The sequence below is a fragment of the Pholcus phalangioides genome, unplaced genomic scaffold, assembly GCF_987345545.1.
Source record: "Pholcus phalangioides strain wild (caught in Gottingen) unplaced genomic scaffold, Ppha-v1.0 ptg000032l_1, whole genome shotgun sequence".
In the NCBI taxonomy this organism is placed as follows: Eukaryota; Metazoa; Arthropoda; class Arachnida; order Araneae; family Pholcidae; genus Pholcus; species Pholcus phalangioides.
Genome location: NW_028301622.1, coordinates 398,573 through 417,748, shown reverse-complemented (window position 1 = coordinate 417,748; position 19,176 = coordinate 398,573). Strand labels below are relative to the sequence as shown.

The following is a 19,176-nucleotide window of genomic DNA, read 5'->3' as shown; positions in this document are numbered from 1 at the left end:
AAGTAACATTTATATGCATGTGAAATTGACTTTTATTGATTTTTTCAGGGCGCAAATAAATACTCAAGACCTGGTGACAGATCTAATGAAAAATTGCGAGAAAACTTTGGTTCTAATCCTGAAACCTCTGGAAGAAATGATAGCATAGAAAACAGAAACAGCCCACGCTACCATAAGTCTTATTCTCAACGTTTGAAGGAGAAAGACTCTCACGAGGATGGTGAGGAATATAATCGATTAGTTTTGCCCAGAAAATAGATTATTTAAATATTTGATATGGGGGAAATAATTTTTTGTGTGCTGCATGTAAAGAAATGTGAGTGTTATAGTGAGAATTTTTTTATCGAAATTGGTTACAGGAATTATATTCCTTTTCCCTCATAGCTTCATCATAGAAAAAGGCTGTTGTGGTTCTCTTTAAAAAATTTCAAATTAATATTTATCTAAATAGAACCAAGTAGTTTCAATATATAGGTTATTGGATATTAACATCTCATGTATTGGTTAATATAGAAAAAATACAAGTCCATTGATACAATATATATATTGAACAGTTACATAATAAAACTAATGAATAGAATTTTTGAAACAATACATTAGCATTCATTCACCTATTGTAAAGTCTGCAATTCCAAAACCATCTACTACTTCTACTTCACCAAACACCAACTCTGGCCATATCGCTATATTGCAATTTACTGCCATTAGTGAGATGGGTTGGAAGTGAAGGTGCTGTCAATCGGTGGTCGTCTCAAGTTCATTTGGGAAAATATCTTATCTATATCCTCTCTTGGGTTCGAACCCAGGACCCTGACAACAACCTTCATGATGGTAGACGAGCATCTTACCGCCATGCCACTCGGGCACTCTAAAACCATCTGTCATCTTTAACCCAAGTACTGGAATGAAGTTTCTTATAAAAAGGTCAGGCATCTTTTGGTATGAGGTGATGGATAGATAGGATGTCCTTATGCTTTTACTTGCTTATTGGCTTTCCTTCAGGCAATAGGGAAATCAACCGAGCCGAATGAAAGCAGTTTGATGGTATTCCTCCTTATTTGCTCTTATTATATACTTGAATGAACCTGTCTTGTGAATGGCTAGTTTTCATCTGAAGGATAATAAATGGTTTAGTCCTCTCAAGTTTAATAGCACGATCTGTGAGCCAGTTGATTTTCTTTCCCTCAGTGTCCATCTCCCTGTTGGTAATAACTTTTTCAGCTTTTTTGTCCCTTTAAAGTCATCCTTCTGCATTTGTGATACGGCCGCTGTGGTGGTCGGCTGAAGTTGGTTTTCTGTGGTTCCCAACTTCAAGGCATGAATATGAGCCAATTTCCCCCTTTAAAAAAATCTTGCCACAGAGAGTAACAGGCCTACAAATGTAATTCAATCATAACACATCACTCACTTCATTTCTGAAACATAGATGACAGCACTGAAAAATCAAACACAACACTACATATGCACTCAGACTGTTAGGTACACACACAGTTACATTTCTGGCACAGCTCACTAGGTAGTAAATCGCCCATCGATGGTGATAGACCTGAGTTGTGCTCATTTTGAAAGAAAGAAAGCATTTGTGATACAATATTTTTTTTGTTTTTGTGACATCCTTCCATCACCTTAACGTAATCCTCCAAAGTGTATAGTTATCGGTTTTTAGGGCAGATTCTCCATCACATAAATCAGAATCATTTGGAAGATTACTGTGCCCTGCGGGAACCCACATCCTGGGTACCTTGCCCTGCAGTCCCTTCTACCCAAACATAAAAGAAACTTATGTTTTCATTTTCAGAGTGGATTCCAGTATTATATACTTATATTTGCCTCTTGTAATACATAACATCTTTGGGATTCTTGGTAGGGTAATGTTTTCTCCATGTCATAACAAAGTTTCCAGGTGTTCATTTTCCTTTGCAGTTCACAGGTCGTCTTTTACTTTTTTTGCTTCTGTGGCATCTAACTCATGCACATTTAAATCATCTTCTATTTTTCCCATGTTAGCAATGTTTGGACTGTTCTGCATATTAGCATAAAAACTGTCACATTTATTGCAGGTATTTTCAGCTTTTTTCTTTTCGTATTAAAATTTGTGTGAAGTATCCTGTAGCAACTAAACCTCACTGTGCCATTCCCTTTATTTTCTAATTTGTATAAGTCATTCACTGTTGATTTTGTTAGTTCTGTTGACAGATTTTGTATCACCATTCTCTCTTCTGCAGTAGCGCAATTTATATCAGGGAAACTTATTAATGTGCTCCTATACTTTCTGAATTTCATCTGGGGAATTCTAGGTTGTCTTTTTCTGCAAGTTCCTCTCTTGTTAGTTTTCTGTAAACAGAACCAACTGCCAAGGATAACCTAGTTCTGTTCAAATAAAATAAGATGATGAAAACTCAGTTTGGTGGTTAGTTTAAACGCACACAGACAGCATCATAGCCTAGATGTTACTTAGTTCTATTTAAATAAATTCCTCTTTGAATAGTTCAGATGTCAGTATATCTCAAAAATGTTAAAAATGGGGTTTGAATCCTTTTATATAAAAGCCGTTCATTTGGAAGTTGTGTATGACATGTTTTGAATTTAATATTAGAAGTATGAGATTTACAATTTTTTATTCTCTTGATTTAGTCTCTAGTAAATCGCCAGCAATGAAATCTGAAACCAGAGCAAACAAGGATTTGCAGCACAAATCTTCACTCGAATTAGAAGGGTCATCGGGCACATACCAAAGCAACCATGACAGGAATAATTCAGAGGTAATCATTTTTTTTTAATTTTCTCATACGTAGTTACCTACCTCCCCCACCTATGTTAGAGAGAATACAAATTTCTTAAGTTTCTACATACAAATCTCAAGCTCATATTTGGAAACGTGTAAAAAAAAACCCTATAAAATGATGCCATTTCCATTAAAATATCTGGATTTGCTTGCAATGTACAAGCATTGAAAGATTGGCGAAGTGCAAAATCAAATTTGCTGAAATCCATGATTACCTATTCCCGCAATCAGATTCTTAGTTGGTCAAATCGATCCAAAACATATCCATTGCATCAGCTTTCAAAAGAGCCTTCAATAAATCATATCGGTGTTGTAATTCCAGGAGAAATTTTGCCTCTTGTTTACTGAAATTGCCATTTGTCAAAGTAGATATTTGAAAAAATTCTGAATTGACAGTTACAGATTTTGGTGGCAATTTTTTCTGCAGGAAAAAATCCTGTAAGGTAACACCACCTCTATAAGGATATTTGGATTTGATGGTGAGCTACAAACGCTGAGAGATTGGCAAAGTGAAAAATCAAATTGTAGCCAAAATCTACTAAAATGTCTTGTCGACAAATGCTGATTTTATGATACATTGATTCAAGTCTAAATTTTTCTTGAACCAGAACACCAATGTAGTTTTTTGTGGGCTCTTTAAAAAGCTGGTGTAATGGGCAAGCTTTTGGTAAAGTTGACTGATTGTAGCTAATAGGGTGTTTGCAGAAAAGATTGTTACAGATTTTGGCAAAAATTTAATTTTACACTTCGCCAATCTTTCAGCACTTGTCACTCGCTATTCAGTCCAGATGTTCTGATGGAATATACGGTTTTTTCTGTTCTTTCCAAACATGTGCTTAGTTTGTCTCAAGGTCGTTCAGAATCATTGCAAATTTGGGTTTTTAAGACATGTATTTTTCTTCCATAATATATTATACACCATTACTAAAAAAAATTTCTGATAGGACAGGATTGCTATAATGCCCAAGTGGCATGCTGGTAAGATGCTCGTCTGCCATAGTGAAGGTTGTTGTCACGGTCCCAGGTTCAAACTTGAGGGAGGACATAGATATAATATTTTCCTTAACTAACTTGAGGTGACCACTGATCGATGGCGCCTTCATTTCAAACCCAACTAATTAATAGCAGTAAATTGCAATACAGCGGTATGGCCAGAGTTGGTATTTGAAGTACAGTAGTTGCTATGGTGTTTTATGTTCCACTTGTCTGTCACCCATTTTTGTTTGGCAGAGTAGGTCATGTTCACCCTGTATACTTTTTAATTTTGTATGTTTTTTTTTTCTCCCATGGGCTATACACAGGAAATTAAGATGCAGTTATCAACATTTGGGTTTTTTTCTAGGAAAAGGAAATTTTTATTTTCATTACATGTTTTTTCCATGAACTTTAGAGCAAATGTTTTTTAGTTGTTGAATTTGTCTCCTGCATAATTGATGTTTAAATTCATGTATTTCAGGAAAGTGAAAGAAGACTTCAGGCTGGTGATTGGTCAGAGCACATCAGCTCTTCAGGAAAGAAGTACTACTATAACTGTAAAACAGAAGTGTCTCAGTGGGAAAAACCTAAGGAGTTGATTGAGCTTGAAAGGTATCTTGATAACTCTGACTTGCTCATTTCACATTTGCAGTACCATAAAAATAGCTTTTTTGTACAAATATTTTGATAAATCTATATTCCAGGGTTCCCAGCAACCTGGAAAGTCAGGGAGAATCAGGGTAAGTCAGGGAATTGGAAAATGGTCAGGGAAAGTCGGGGAAAATGTTAAATATTTGTGAAAAGTCAGGGGAAATTCTAAATACTTGGGAAAAGTCAGGGAAAATCTGAAGGAGAAAAAAAATCAGAGGATAAATCTACATTCAAGTGGTTTACCTTCACTTTTTTCCATGGAAGATTATTTTTCAGATCCTCAGAGGGAGGAAAAAAATCTTTATCAGCATTTTTCACCAGATCTCCTACTGAGAGAAATGTGTTATCAGTTGAAGGGTGGGATTTTACATACTGGAAAACAATGTTGGCCAAGGAACAATCTGCCCTCTGAGTAAATAGATGATGGTATCTGTCTAAAGAGGAGAGACTCACCTTTCCATTGTTGAAAACAAAGCCAATACCAGCTCTAACTTCTTTTCTATCTCTTCTGAAAACATATTTTATATATATCCTCTTGCTTTTTTTCCCTTGCCTGTGGGGTAGAGAACCTTTAACCTTTTTATGTTGAAGAATGATTTGAATTCAATTATCTCTGTGTGAGATTTCCAAGGAAACTGGTATTGTGTGCAAGATCATATACACAATTTGATTTGGTGACAAAATATTAACATTCTGTCTGTAATGTGCTTTTCAATGGTATATTATCACAAAATGTTATACATTCGGCCCTCCCCGTATTCGTGGTTCCTGTATTTGTGGTTTTTTTTCTTCATTGGAATTTTTTTTTCAGCAATGCTCAGCAATCGCCATTCACATGTTTTGTTTACAAGATTTGAGTTGTGCGTGTTTAGAATGGCTCATTTGTCTAGTGCGCTACTGATAATACTCTAAAAGGAGGAAAAAAATTTCACTTTTTTTCAAAACTTTGAAAATTTGAAACTTTCAAAAACTTTACAAGAAAAATTGAATATATTGGCTATGCTTGGCGAAAGTCAATTGCTGCTGTGGCTTGCCATTACGGAATCAACGAATCTACTGTGAGATATATCAAGGAAAGGGAATCTGAAATTCAGTCAGCCGTGGGTGTAGCTGCACCTGTGGTAGTGAAAACTTTGCATTGCCTATGCAATCCACTTGTTTCTCATACCGAAAATGCAGGGTTTTTTTGCTAAAAAGTTTAGTAGCAGACTTTCTTTGTAGCAGTCTTCTGCTACAAAGAAGGTAGTCCAATGGATCATAATATTATAATGGGAAATAGCGAAAGGATTAATTTACTCTTCTGTAAAGGGAAGGGGTAGTGAAACGTCTCTTTCATCAGAATTTTATGCAAGTAAAAGTTAATTTCATTGGTTTAAGAAACGATTTGGATTACACAATGTAAAAATCACTGGCGATCAAGCCACTGCTGACCAGGAGGCAGCTAGAAAATTTCCAAAGACTTTGTAGAAAATTATTGAAGAGAATAGATATTCACCTCAGCAGATGTTTAATGCTGATGAAACTGCACTATTTTGGAAGAAAAAGCCGCAGAAAGCATTTATCACCCATGAAGAAAAGCAAGCCCCTGGTTTTAAGGCAGACTTACGGTAGTTAAGGTAGACTTACTATGTTGTTTGTGCAAATGTGTATGGGTACATGGTAAAGCCCACCATCATTTTTAAATCTATGAATCCGTGAGCATTGAAGGGAAAGGGTGAGTCAAATTTCCCGCACAGTATTTTTGATGATCATTAGAAAAGCTTGGACTATGAAAATGTTTTTCCTGGATTGGTTTAAACAATGTTTCATTCCAAAAGTCCGGAAGTACCTTGAGAGCGAAGACATGCCATTCAAAGTTCTTTTGATACTGAATAAAACTCTTGGACACCCAGATTTCAATTAGTTCAAAGTTGATGGTGTGGAAGTCTGTTATATGTCTTTTAATACATCTATCATTTAGCCCCCTTGATCAGGGGTAATGCGAGCATTCAAGGCTCACTATACATGTCACTCAATGAAGATGATTGTGCATGCAAATGCAGAAAATATCTTGAAGGTATGGAAGAATTACGCTATCACTAATGCCATTACTGTCATCACTAGAACCATGGCAGCTCTTCAGAGAGAAACAATCAACTCGGTTGGATTGATCTTTGGCCACATGTGCACTCCAGGACACAACCATTTTTAGAGAGCCAACTGAAGAGATTATAAAAGACATTGTCATGTTAGCAAAACAGGTAGGTGGAGAAGCGTTCAATGATATGGATATAGTAAAAGAGAAGTCGAACAGCTAATTAATAGCAATTTAGAGGCATTGACCGAGGAAGAATCAATGCAGTTGATTGCTCATGAAACAAGCGGTACCAGACGAAAATACTAGAAGTAAAATACAAGTTCACCATGAGTAACATAGGGGAGGGCTTCGCAAGTTGAATGGATTATTTTCATGATATAGATCCCTCTATGGTACATTCTTCACGTGTAGAAAAATTGGTAGAGGAAGTCTTGTCAACACACTCCAATATACTTGATGATATGAAGAAGAAACAGTAAACAGAAATCGCAATGTTCTTTCAGGAAACATCAACAATCAATCGCTGCACTATCATTTACATTCCCTTATACTTTTGCGTCATCCTGCTCTTCTCATGATGTTCAAGAAACGAGATAAACAAATCAAACTTTGTTTTCGGTTATTCCGCAGATTTTCCGTATTTTCCCCATCCCCGGAATGTAACCCGCCATGAATACGGGGGGGGGGGGGGGGGAGATGATAATTTAGAGTGATATTGGATGGTTTAGAATTATTATGGCGCGTTACAATGTTTGGTCAGGGAAATGATCGAGCAGATTTTGCTGGGAACCCTGTATTCCTTTCTAAATGTTATTGTGATGGATATTTCAAGAAAATTTTAGTTTAAGTTACATGCTGATAGGAGAAAGCTATTTTAACATTGGCGTGAACTTTCATTCTTTTTTTCAAAATGACATTCTCCTATACTTTGATATCATTATGGCCTACCTACTGTTGCATAAACTCACCGAAGCATGGTTCAAGATTATGGCAGGCTGTATTTTATTCTGTCACTTTAGAGATGCAAGAGCTACAACAAACTGCGGCAAAACGGTTCTCTTACTACACTGTGCACTAAGGCACCAAATCCCTGTGCATTTGTGCCAATTCTTGTACTACAAGGAGACATCACTCTTTGATGCACTGTAGCACGTCAAATACTCGGAATTTAGGAAAATGAAGCATGTGGAAATTTTGTTCATGTATCCGACGGGATGGGTTCTTTCCATGACAAAGAAAAAGGTATGGAGGGGTAAAACCTCCATACAAATTTTTTTTCACCCTTTCCCAATCATCCATCCATCATAATCGCGCTATCTCGTGACCTTGGAAAGTAATTCTACTACTCTGAAGTACAAAGTCTTGTACCATTACTGGTATAAATCTGCTCACTATTGAAGTCTAAATGAAGGGCTATATACCAAATTTTCCGGTTTCAGAGAGAGTTTTTTCTCCTCCTGGTTATACACTGAAATGATTGTAATTTTGCGCCTACCTACCTGCATTTAAAGACAGTGTACCAGCGGGGTAGATTTTCTTTGTTTCTCACAAGTCTGCACATGTGCCTTTGTGAAACATCGTCTAGGACTGGTTCACGTGTTTAAATTATGAAACATTTTTGAAGATTGTTGGGAAAAAAAACTGGGAGCCGTAAAAACTCCAATTAAAATGCCCACGGTTTTGCCATCTAGCCATTACACGGTCGTGTGGCAATGCACATGAGCAATTGGCGATTGCTACAATGTCACATCGCAAAAATCTGGAAACCCGTGAATGGGGCAGCTTGAGGAAAAAAAAACTACCCATGCTGGAGTTACCGACCACAGGTTTCTTTGGTCAACAAAGCTTTTTTGTTTGCCCTTTTGAATCGAACAAACTAGGAGCACACTCATTTTACATAACTTTTGTGAAATACCTTATTATATATAAATGTCCTACCTTTCCAAAAGATGTTGGAGAGAATGGAGTGTTTGCATCCTCTCTTCTAGTTACTCGCACTCCCTCTGTTACAGAAAGTTCTTCTCTATCTGAAAAATTAAAATTATTTGCTGGATGTTGCTTAACATTATATCCGCCACCGAACTATCAACTCTGTGTGATGAATGGGTTGCACTACACAGTGAAGAATTACAAGTAACGACACCAGTTCAGAGAATGGAAAGATATTACACTGACATATTTGAACTTTGTAACCTTGAAGGTAGCCCAAAGTTCAAAATCTTGCCAGTATTGATGGTGGCTATTTATCTTTAATGCATTGCTACGCAGACAGTGAAAGAGTCATTGTTAACAGAAGTTTGCTTGAACAGTGAAAAATCTGTCCATCCAATGCATTAATGAAATAAGACACTTAAAATCTTTTGTTCAAGAGAGTGGAAAATTTAAAAGAAATTATCATTGAGATGCTGCCCTCTTGAAAATGACTTATGATTCATATAGAAAATATTGTAAACAGTCTTCAGGCTGAGAAAACAGCAAAGAAAGATTTTTAATTGATTAACATGCTATTACCAGGTGTACAAGTATAAAATGCGGATTTTTTTTCAAAAAAAAAACATGTTAAATTCGGAAGAATGATAAAAGGTGCTTTATTCAAAGTATTCTCCATTGCTTGTTATACATTTCCCCATCTTTCCTGAAATTTGTGAATACCACGCCAGTAAAAATCTTCCCCTTTTGCTGTGAACTATTCATTGAGCTATTTTTTCACATCTTCGTACGAACCAAAGCGTTGCTCAGAAAGTGTGTGACCCATCAATGCAAACAAGTGGTAATCGGAAGGACCCAAGTCTGGTGAGTAAGCCGCATAGGGTAGAACTTCCAGCTGAGTGCTTCCAACGTGCCGCGAACCGCTTTTGCTGTATGTGATGGAGCATTGCCCATTGAACATTGTCAAGGAGCATTTCACGTTGTCATGGGGCATTGCGATTGGAAACAGATTGTTGACTAACGCCCAATTGTTCTGCGAGTTGTTTTTGTGTCTATGTAGTATCATCTTCGTCCAACAATGCTTCCAATTCCACATCTTTTTTTCTTGGAGGTTTTCCATGTTCCTTGTCTGCAACATCGAAGTCGCCACTTTTGAAACACCAAAACCATCATTCACACGTATCTTGCGATGGAGCATGTTCACCATAAGCTTCTCGAAGTAATCGGTATGATTCAGCAGCAGTTTTCTTCAAATGAAAACAAAAAAATTAATGCTGTCCGCGAATGCTCTTTGTTCATTATAACTTTCGACATATTGAACACAACAATACAACACTATGCACACACTTTTCCAATTTATCACTCGTGCGCATCTGACACTTGTTGATGACACAACAAAATGGCGCAGTGTCTAATCTTTATAGCACAAACTGCATTGGTGCACCATCTGTTTTGTGAAATCCACATTTCATACTTGTACACCTGGTATGTTAGAAACTGTTTAAGTAAATAGCAGACCTCGCAGCGCTCCTATTTTTCCTACTTTTCCTATTTTTTAGAAATGCCCTCCTATTTTCCTACTTTCGTCGCAGTCGTCCTATTTTATTCCAATTCTTTCCTACTATTCCTATTTTATCACTTCCTCCTTTTGTTTACGGCCAACATCTCACTACGAACATTCCGAGAAACTGCAAAATGTCACCGCTTTCCGTCCCTCTTTCACGGGTTTTATTCACATCACAACTCGCTACTGAAAAAAAAAGGAATTTTTTTTTCTCAGTTCCATTGGAGCAGGGGACGACGACAAGTGTATCTTTTCGCCCCTGCACCGTATAGTCAAAGTGCTAAAAACTGAAGTCCAGTGAGGAAAGAGAATCTGTTTGGGAGATCGGTTGTCATAAATAAGAAGGTAAAAAAAGGGGGGGGGTAGGGACAGGCTCTATCCACACAAGAGGTTCCATGAGAGACTATAGGTTTCTATCTCGTAACGAGCGTTCAAAGCCGGGGTTTTCCAGTAGGCGTTTCGCGCCATGTGAACCGAACTGTATAATTTCGCTTCAGCAGAAATGTGTTACATAATCATGCTACGCATTTGTGTTTTCCAAGCATGGCGCATCAGATTAGGGCGGCTATATTGTAGTATATGGCCCTGGGGTCAGCTACTCTATCGGCAAAAATCGCTGAAACTTTGCTGCCGTAATACTTGAACGGCCCCTTAGTTTAAGCATGTGCTCAACCCACGGCCTAAATGTAGCGTGCTTCAAGTGGCCTCGGTACACTTACGGATAAATTAAGTGGCTCGCGCATATTCTTACATCATTTAAATGACCCGCGGCATATTTCCAGATCACTCAAGTGGCTCCCGGTGCATTCTTACTTCAATTAAGTGGCCTGAGGCAAATTTCCAGATCACTTAAGTGGCCCGCTGCACATTTCCAGGTGACTTGAGTGACCTGCGGCACATTTACAGATCACACAAATAATCTGCGTCGCTGTTCTAGATCACTTAATTAAGTGGCCCGTGACACTTTTTAAAATCAATGAATTGGCCCCACACTCTTCAAAAGGTTGAGTCAAGTTGTAATATGCCGCGAGTCATTCAGGTGGTCTGAAAGTATGCCCAGGGCCGTTTGAGTCATCTGGGATGGTGCCGCAGGTCGCTTGGGTCACCTGGAAATGTTCTGCAGGCCTCTTGAGTCATTTGGAAATGTGCCACAAGTCACTTGGATGATCTGAAAGTGTGCAGTGGGCCACTTGAATAAAATAATCTAAAATAATCACTAATAATAATCTAATAATCACTAATCGCCACTGAAATAATCTATAAAAAATGCATCAAGCCACTTAAAGTGTTAATGTATTGCAGACCATTAGGTGATCTATGTGCTGCGAGCCACTCAAGTGATCTCAAAGCTTGCCGCTTAAATGATATGTAAATGTGCCTCTAGCCACTTAAGTGAACTGGGGGTTTGTCACGGGTCGCTCAAGTGATTTGGAAATGTGTTTGGGGTCACTTAGGTGATCTGGTCATTTGATCATTTTTGTCACATCACAGTCATTTTCTTCACATGAGGGCTAATTAGACGCAGTTCCTACAATTTATTGCTGATTCCGAACGGCAGGCTTGTTTTTTATACTCGTCGAGAGGTTGGTGTGCTAACCCCTCGATGGCGCACTCCCTGCAATTTTTTCTGTGGTCATGTCGCCATTTATGTTGTACCCCTGTGTCAGGAAAGTTTTCTGACAAGGATGAACCGGGTATCGAACTCGCGATACCTCTAGACATCCTTTAGTACTTTAGGCGAGTACCTTATCGACCTGGGCTACCGCTCCATAGGTGATCTGGAAATGTGCTTGGGGTCACTTAAAAAAAAAGGTGTTATATTAAAGGTGATATATGCTTTGGCAGCGTAAATGATCCGGAAATGTGCCGCTTACCATTGAAGTAATCTGGAAATGAGTCCTACTTAAATGATTTGATGATCGCTCTTGAGCCACTTGTGTGGTTTTGTTATTCGTCCTGGGCCACATAAGATAACTCTGAGGGCCATTGGTTAGCATGTGTTTTTTAAGGCATAACTAGGTTTGTGTGTATGCTATTGACGACGTTGTCTGGAAAGACAGACATTCATGAACATAATATGCAGGCCATTCTAATCGTTGTATCCTTCGGGTGTAATGTAATGTTAGTTTTCTTGTCTAGGGGCCGTTCAAGTATTATGTAAGCAAATTTTTAGCCATTTTTGATCCCCTCCCTCCCCTTGTCAGCAAAATTTTGTCATCAGCTCTGCCCCTCTGAATCCTAACTCATATTTTCATAAAGGGTGGTTGATGACGTAAGCATTATCCAAAACCCCCCTCCCCCCTTGTCATCAAAAGTCAGCAAATCGGAAACCCCTCCCCCCCCCCAATCGATGATGACATAATACTTGAACGGCCCCTACCTGTAACTATATTTACATGATTTTGAGGATGTCAGTTTTTTTTATATACCCAAAGCAAGTTTACAGTGTTTTTGCATGACTAGGTAAGTGAATGAATTGCTTGGGTGGATATTGTTCTTTTTGTCTTGACGGAATTCACTTACATAGGTTCAGTTTATGCTTATATTTATTCAAAAACTTCAATGACAACTTGTCTCTGACAAGATTAATTGTTGATTCTTTGAAGAAATTGAATGTGTTAGAACTAGTTTAACATGTTATGGTATGTTGATTAACTTGCAATAACAATGGTAAAACTGAGGCATATTAATTTTTCTGATTCATAGGCAGCAGAGTTTGTCTAGAGTGCCACACGATGCGAATCGTGCACGGGATAGATTGCACGAACGCCAAACTAGTGCAAGCAGTAGTAAAAGTAAGTAAATAACAGCAAATTTAATCATACGAAATTTATTTTCTAGTTATAAAAATCATAATTAAATATTGATGGAAAATTTATGTAGATCTATTTTATTTCTATTTAAATTCAAAAAAATATATACATACAGTAGAATCTCTCAAATCCGGACTCATCGGGACCTAGGTGATTCCGTATTATGGATCAACTTTTATTTCCCGAGTTTTTATATTTAAAGCAGTAATATATCTTTTTGAGCACTTTTAATTAACCCTTTGAGGGGCACTATATAAAAAAAATTTTTTTTGGCCGAACTAACTTCATATACTTGATACATAGGACTCATATAAATGTATTTTGCAACTATTCTTTTATTTTCATCAAAATCCAGCGAACAACAGGTGGTCGCACAGTGGGGACACCGCACACCTAGAACACTGAAAGCTTCCCTAGGGTGTAATGCAGGAAAAACAACATTTTGTTTGAAAAATTCCCTTTCTACCGATTTTTTAGGCCAAAATGATCAACATAAGCATATTGATAGCTGGTAAATCTTTTTCAATGAGATGGCAGTGTAAATTTTCCTTCTTGAGTGGCATATAAATTTATTCGAAATGATAAATTTTCCATCAGTGGCACTGAAAAAAACAATAAGAACATCAAGATTGGCGATGTATCTGGCATTGGTAGAATTTACTGAGATGGTCCCACTTCTTCCTTGAAATCTGGATTTTGGTTTTTTTCTCCTGAACCATATGAAATTGTCGGGAGGATCCAGGCATTGGGCAGTGTATACATCAGCATCATTTTCGTGATAATCCATGCAGTAAGCTTTGTTTTATTTTCTTTATCTGGTGTATCATCAGATGCATTAGACTCCAGATCAAAGAGAATTAGTATAACATTGCTTCAACTGTACTTAGGAATTTTATAGGCATTTCACCACCAATAAAAGTAATAAATGCCCAATAATCGGTTGTGGAGGAGGGGGGGGGGGGACTCAAAGCAAAATAAATTCCAGAAAATAAAATTAAAGCAGTAGAGAGAGCATAGAAAGTAGTCGTCAAAAGAAAAAGCTGCTCTAAAACCACTAGAATGAAAGAATGGTTATGTGTGGGACAAAAAAAAAAAACATATGTTGTGTCTTCCATTCTAACCCCCGAAATTTCCACCACAAATACACATCTGAGATGTTTCAACACCATTGCTGCTGTCACCCATTTTCTAGTAAACAAGAAAGAGGGGAGAAAATGAAGAAAAAAACAAGGTCGCTTCGTCTCCGAGAGGTGGTTTCACACTGACGTCACTTGGTGTATCTCATTGCTCTAGGTGTGCGGTGTCCTCAGTATGGAACCACCTTTTTAAAACTTTCATAATTTGATTTTAAACTATTCTTAAGTTTATTGAATGGCTTGATTTCAACAAATAGGGCAAAATCTATAAAAAACCATTATCAATTTTTGAAAAAATTTTTTTTTTTATTAGGAAATAAATTTTAAAACAAGTACTATAAAAATAGAGAAAATGGCGGATTTTTTTGCAAAACAAAACCAGCATGATGCTGCCATCTCTGACAGAAAATCTAAATCTTAAGCTATTTAATAAGATTTAAATGATTACTGTGCGAAAATTAGTTATTTTTTGATGGAATTTTGAAAAGGTGGTTTCGCTATGGGGACACCGCGCCGGAAAGGGTTAAAACCATAATTTATATATCATTACTAGTTACTCATAAAATAAAAAATATTTTTATCTGGAAAAAAGAAATATTTAATTTTTTTGTTTCTGAAGATCCTAAACAGTAGATTTACCCATTCCTACACTCCACACAATATTTGTACTGGTGTTCAACATTCTAGCTCTTTCAAAAGTTCAACTTTCTCATGTATACACAAAACATAAAGCATTGCTTTCATTTGCACCTTGTATCTGCCACATCACTTGACATTTTCGACATGTTTGGAAACTCACTTAGATAATCACATAGCACTAGACAAGTTCCAAAACACCATGGTTAACTGAACAGCACCGAGAAATAAAATGAAGGAAGAAAAGTTCTCTTTTTGATCAAAGCTGATTTTCTGACATTCCTTGAGAGACATTTTCCATCATTGTTTTTAAAATCCCGAAAATTGCAGTGGACACCAATAATAAAGGACAAAAAAATAAATGGCTGATGTGTGTGCATTAGAAAAGACAAACAGAATGTGAAGAAAAAACATCTGAAGTCCCCGGTTGGAAAATAAAAGTTTTTTTGGCCGAAGTGTCTGGATTTGTGAGTTCCTATTGTATTTCTCTTTGGACTGAAAAAGAAAAATCTTGATCATATTAACAGGGGTGGAGATTGGGGGGCAGTGCACACCAGCATTCATGATGGAGCCAGCTGATCTAATGTATATGCATATATAGGTCATTCCAAAAAAAGTGTATAAATCGTTTCCGAGATTTCATAATTTTTTTACAAAATTTCCGTTCCAAATTTTTTCCTAGTTTTATTTAATTCTTTCATATGACATTCCTTAATTTTTTTTCAGGTGGTATTTAATTTTTTTTAATCATATCTAAACCTGAAAATCTGGCTGTCCCAGCTTGAAAAAAGTTAGAGACTTGGTGCAAATCTGGAATTTTTTTCTCAAAAAACTTGTGCCATAGATAAAACTATATGTGGCATATATGTATGAATGAATAAAACTGGCACACACACACACACACAATGAAATTTTGAAAAAAAAATTTTTTTCCTATGAAAACTTCTTTTATTCTAGTCCCAAAAACTTTTCCCATTTAAAAATGTCCACTCTGTTACGGCCATTTGGGAAATATATTTTTATACCAGATTAAATCTGATAACACTTATGAGCTCATTAAAAGGTTTACTTTGAATGCTTGATCAACAATTTTGGATTTGACTTTTGCAAAATGACTTAATAATCATGTTATGTTTTGGTACCAGATTTTTCTCTGTGGGATGTCCACTGTTATGTCATTATCATAATAATTAAGATTTGTTTTAATCTATATCAACATAAAGTAATAGTACATGGCGATATGCTTCAAAATATAATAATAGTTTTCATAGATTACATTTAAATTTATAATGAAAAAATAATTTGGACTAATTTGTCCATTCTGTTACATGTCTACTCTGTTATATATTCCAAAAACTCAAGCAACAGAATAGAAACTATCATTTAAAGACATCTTAGTTAAAAGATTTCAAGTTAAAGTTAATAAGTGGGGATACATAAATTTTGTATTTACAAAATAACCGCGATAAATGTACAGTAGAGTCTCACTTATCCGACATAAACGGGTCGCAGAATGTTGGACAATACAGAGGTGTTAAGGAAAAGCCTATTAAACGTCAAACTATGTTATAATTTTGCACAGTATGAAACTAATAATCACGTTTACAGCAAAACAGAAAAAATTAAGTGAGAAAATGAACTTGGTTGCAGAATGTTTTGAAGTTAAATACAGTATTTAAAAAAGTCCAGTCCTGTAATGATTTAAAAAACTTTTGATCGTAGTCTGCTTTTCTGACTAGTGTCGTTTCTTCGCTGCCATATCTTGCCATCTTTGCAGCATCATTATGTTGATTCCTGTAGCTTCTTGTTGCTCAATGTATTTAATTGCAGTTTCTATGAAATTTCGTTATGTGAAATTCTAAAAGCTGAACAGTTGGTGCTTGAATTTCTCTTTTTCTTTTTTTTGTGGTGGGACGTGGATAATACAGAAGGTCGGATAAACGAGACTCTACTTTATGTTAGAATTGATGAATGGCATAGTATTCTGCTGAGGACACAGCAGCAGAAAAGAGTTGAAATGAATTGCATAATCATCATGCCCCCCTCCCCAAATTTCATGTTTCTCTCTGTCTATGCATATTAGTTTTGGAAATATTATTTACAGTTGCTATAGCCAGGTACAGATTCTCAGAAATGTGGCTGTAAAAAGTGTAGGAAGCATTTTTGAGGAAAAGTGGGCAGACAACTTTTTCTGAATGTATTTGATGTGCTGATTCTGTTCGATACCCGGTTCGTCCTTGTCAGAAAAACTTCCCTGACACAGGGGGACAACAAAAAACGGCAACTTGACCGCAGCAAAAAATTACTACTGCAGGGAGTCCCCTGTCGAGGGGTTAGCGCACCAACCTCTCGATGAGTATAAAAAATAAGCCTGCCGTTCGGAATCGGCGATAAATTGTAGGTCCCGGTCTAATTAGCTCTCGTGTGCAGAAAATAACCGTGGTGCGACAAAAATGATCAAATTTTAAAATTTCGAAGGGGAAAAGTCAAAGCAGTAGATTGCCAGGTAAATTTGGTTGCCGACCCATGATTCAGAGAGTGTGAACATGATTGCGTATTTAGTGTGTTACAACAACACTAATTCTAATTGGATAGCCATGTGCACATATTTCGAAGACAGTCACTATAAAATCGAAACCGCCGAGTAGTTTGCATCATTTCCATATTAAATAAATATATATATAATTTCTAATTAAACCGTGTTGCAAGTGGCTTTGTTCGAACTTGAATAATAAGAATTGGCTGAATTTTATCATTAATGAAGTTTTATGCAATCACTGGAACTTATCATCAAAACCTTATTTTGTGTTCCATGTCAAAGTAGAACACTCAACTCCAACATGCGTTGGTGCGAATAATTTTGTATAAAATAAAATTTCTGGATACGCGATTTCATAGGAGTACGTAACACATGTTAAATGTAGTTTAAATTGTTTCAGGAATGTGTAAGGTGCTGTTGACAATGGGGAGAGGGAGATTAAAATAATATATATATTTTTTTATGTAACCTCTCTGATCATCACATATTCCCAAGAGATCCTTACCATCTGCAATGAAGTAAATAATCTGTACTGAATGAAAAAAATAACAATTTTCAATACTTTTCTTTTCAATCTCCAACAATATCAATTATCACATTTACAAGAAAAATTGGCAGAAATAGCATTAAAAGACGGTGTGACGTTCAAATTTGAAGATGGCTATTAATTTTTCTTTCTGTAAAAGCAAATACCATGCCTGGAATTTATGGGGATATACAGAGGAATCTCCCGTAACACACTCCCTGTTTTTAGCGGACACCTCTCAAACACTTTTTGAATTATGCCAACAGACTCCAGACTCCCATTGAGACTGATTATTTTACTATCCATTAACGGACACTCCTCGTTAGCGGCAAAAATTTTCGGTCCCTTGAGTCAGTGCCGTCTTAACGCATGGGCTCCTGAAGAAAAGAAGGGGCTGGGAAAAACGAGAAGTAGTTGAATTTTTTGAGAAGTTCCCAGGTAGGGCCTCAGAAAAATCACTTGACGGGGGGGGGGGGGGGGGGTCCATGATGTGCTCTTAAGACGGACGGCCCTACCATGAGTGTCCGTTATTGAGAGTTTCTAATGTAGCTGAACATTTTTCATGTGCGAGACGTTTCAATGCACTCACAAATCTTTCGACAAAAATCAAAATCACCTACAGATATTCAATTGTGAGGATTTGAGAACACTGCATAGTAAAACCAAGCGACACTTAGAAAACATCTATTAATAATAAAATTATTTTTATTAAAACTAAGTAACAATTGTAGTTTTGCGTATTAATGGATATATTTTGTGTGATGTGAATATTACTTTGACCACAATAAATGCAACTAAATGCATGTTTATAATTTTATAATTCACAAATTTAATTTTTTTTGTTTTGCAATGAAGTTCACTGTAGTTTTCTTAATTGTAATTATTTTAGAATTTCTAACCCTTTTTATACTAGAAATGTTTCAGGAAAACATTAATGCAAAAAAATTGAAAATTCGCCACTGCATCTTTCTACTTTTTAATATGTGGGTTTTTAACATCTCTTCCAAGGGGTCGATGAGAAATTTTGTTTTTGAAAAGGGGGCGATGGGCTGAACAAGTTTGGGAAACACTGTACTAGATGGTCAAGCATTAGCTGTTGCACGTGGAAAGCCTGCAGGAATTTTGAACTTTGGTCAATTGGCAGATGCATTTCTTAATCTTGTTGCTTCTATGACAAGAAGCTTTAAGGCCGGTATTACACTATAAAAGTTTGATAAAATCCCTTTTATAAAACTTGCAAAGTCTAACCAATAAGGTTATTTGTTACATTCTAGAAAATGTAACCATTGACCTTATTGGCTGCATTTTTCAAGTTTTATAATAGGACTTTTATCAAACTTTTATAGTGTAATACCGGCCTAAGAGGATTGCTGTCATCTTTGATCAGAATAATAAAACTTCAATCGAGGCTGGAATAATGGATAGATGCTTGAAACATGCTTATTTAGTGATGAGAGTTATAGAAAATGGATCCATGCCAATCCCTAACAAATTCAGTGACTTTTTTGCTAAGTCAGAGAATAAAAATGATTTGGCCTGTTTTCT

General features: G+C 36.5%; 1 protein-coding gene across 2 annotated transcripts in view; it reads left to right on the top strand.

Annotated features, from left to right (window-relative positions):
* wcy (WW domain-containing adapter protein with coiled-coil wacky) overlaps positions 1-19,176 on the top strand; it is a 99,453-nt gene that overhangs the window by 10,765 nt on the left and 69,512 nt on the right. For both annotated transcript variants that reach the window (XM_089253254.1, XM_089253255.1), the window contains exons 3-6: positions 49-220; positions 2,635-2,762; positions 4,242-4,372; positions 12,688-12,776. In XM_089253254.1, the coding sequence (XP_089109380.1) occupies positions 49-220; positions 2,635-2,762; positions 4,242-4,372; positions 12,688-12,776 (520 nt within the window). The remainder of the gene's footprint in view (positions 1-48; positions 221-2,634; positions 2,763-4,241; positions 4,373-12,687; positions 12,777-19,176) is intronic.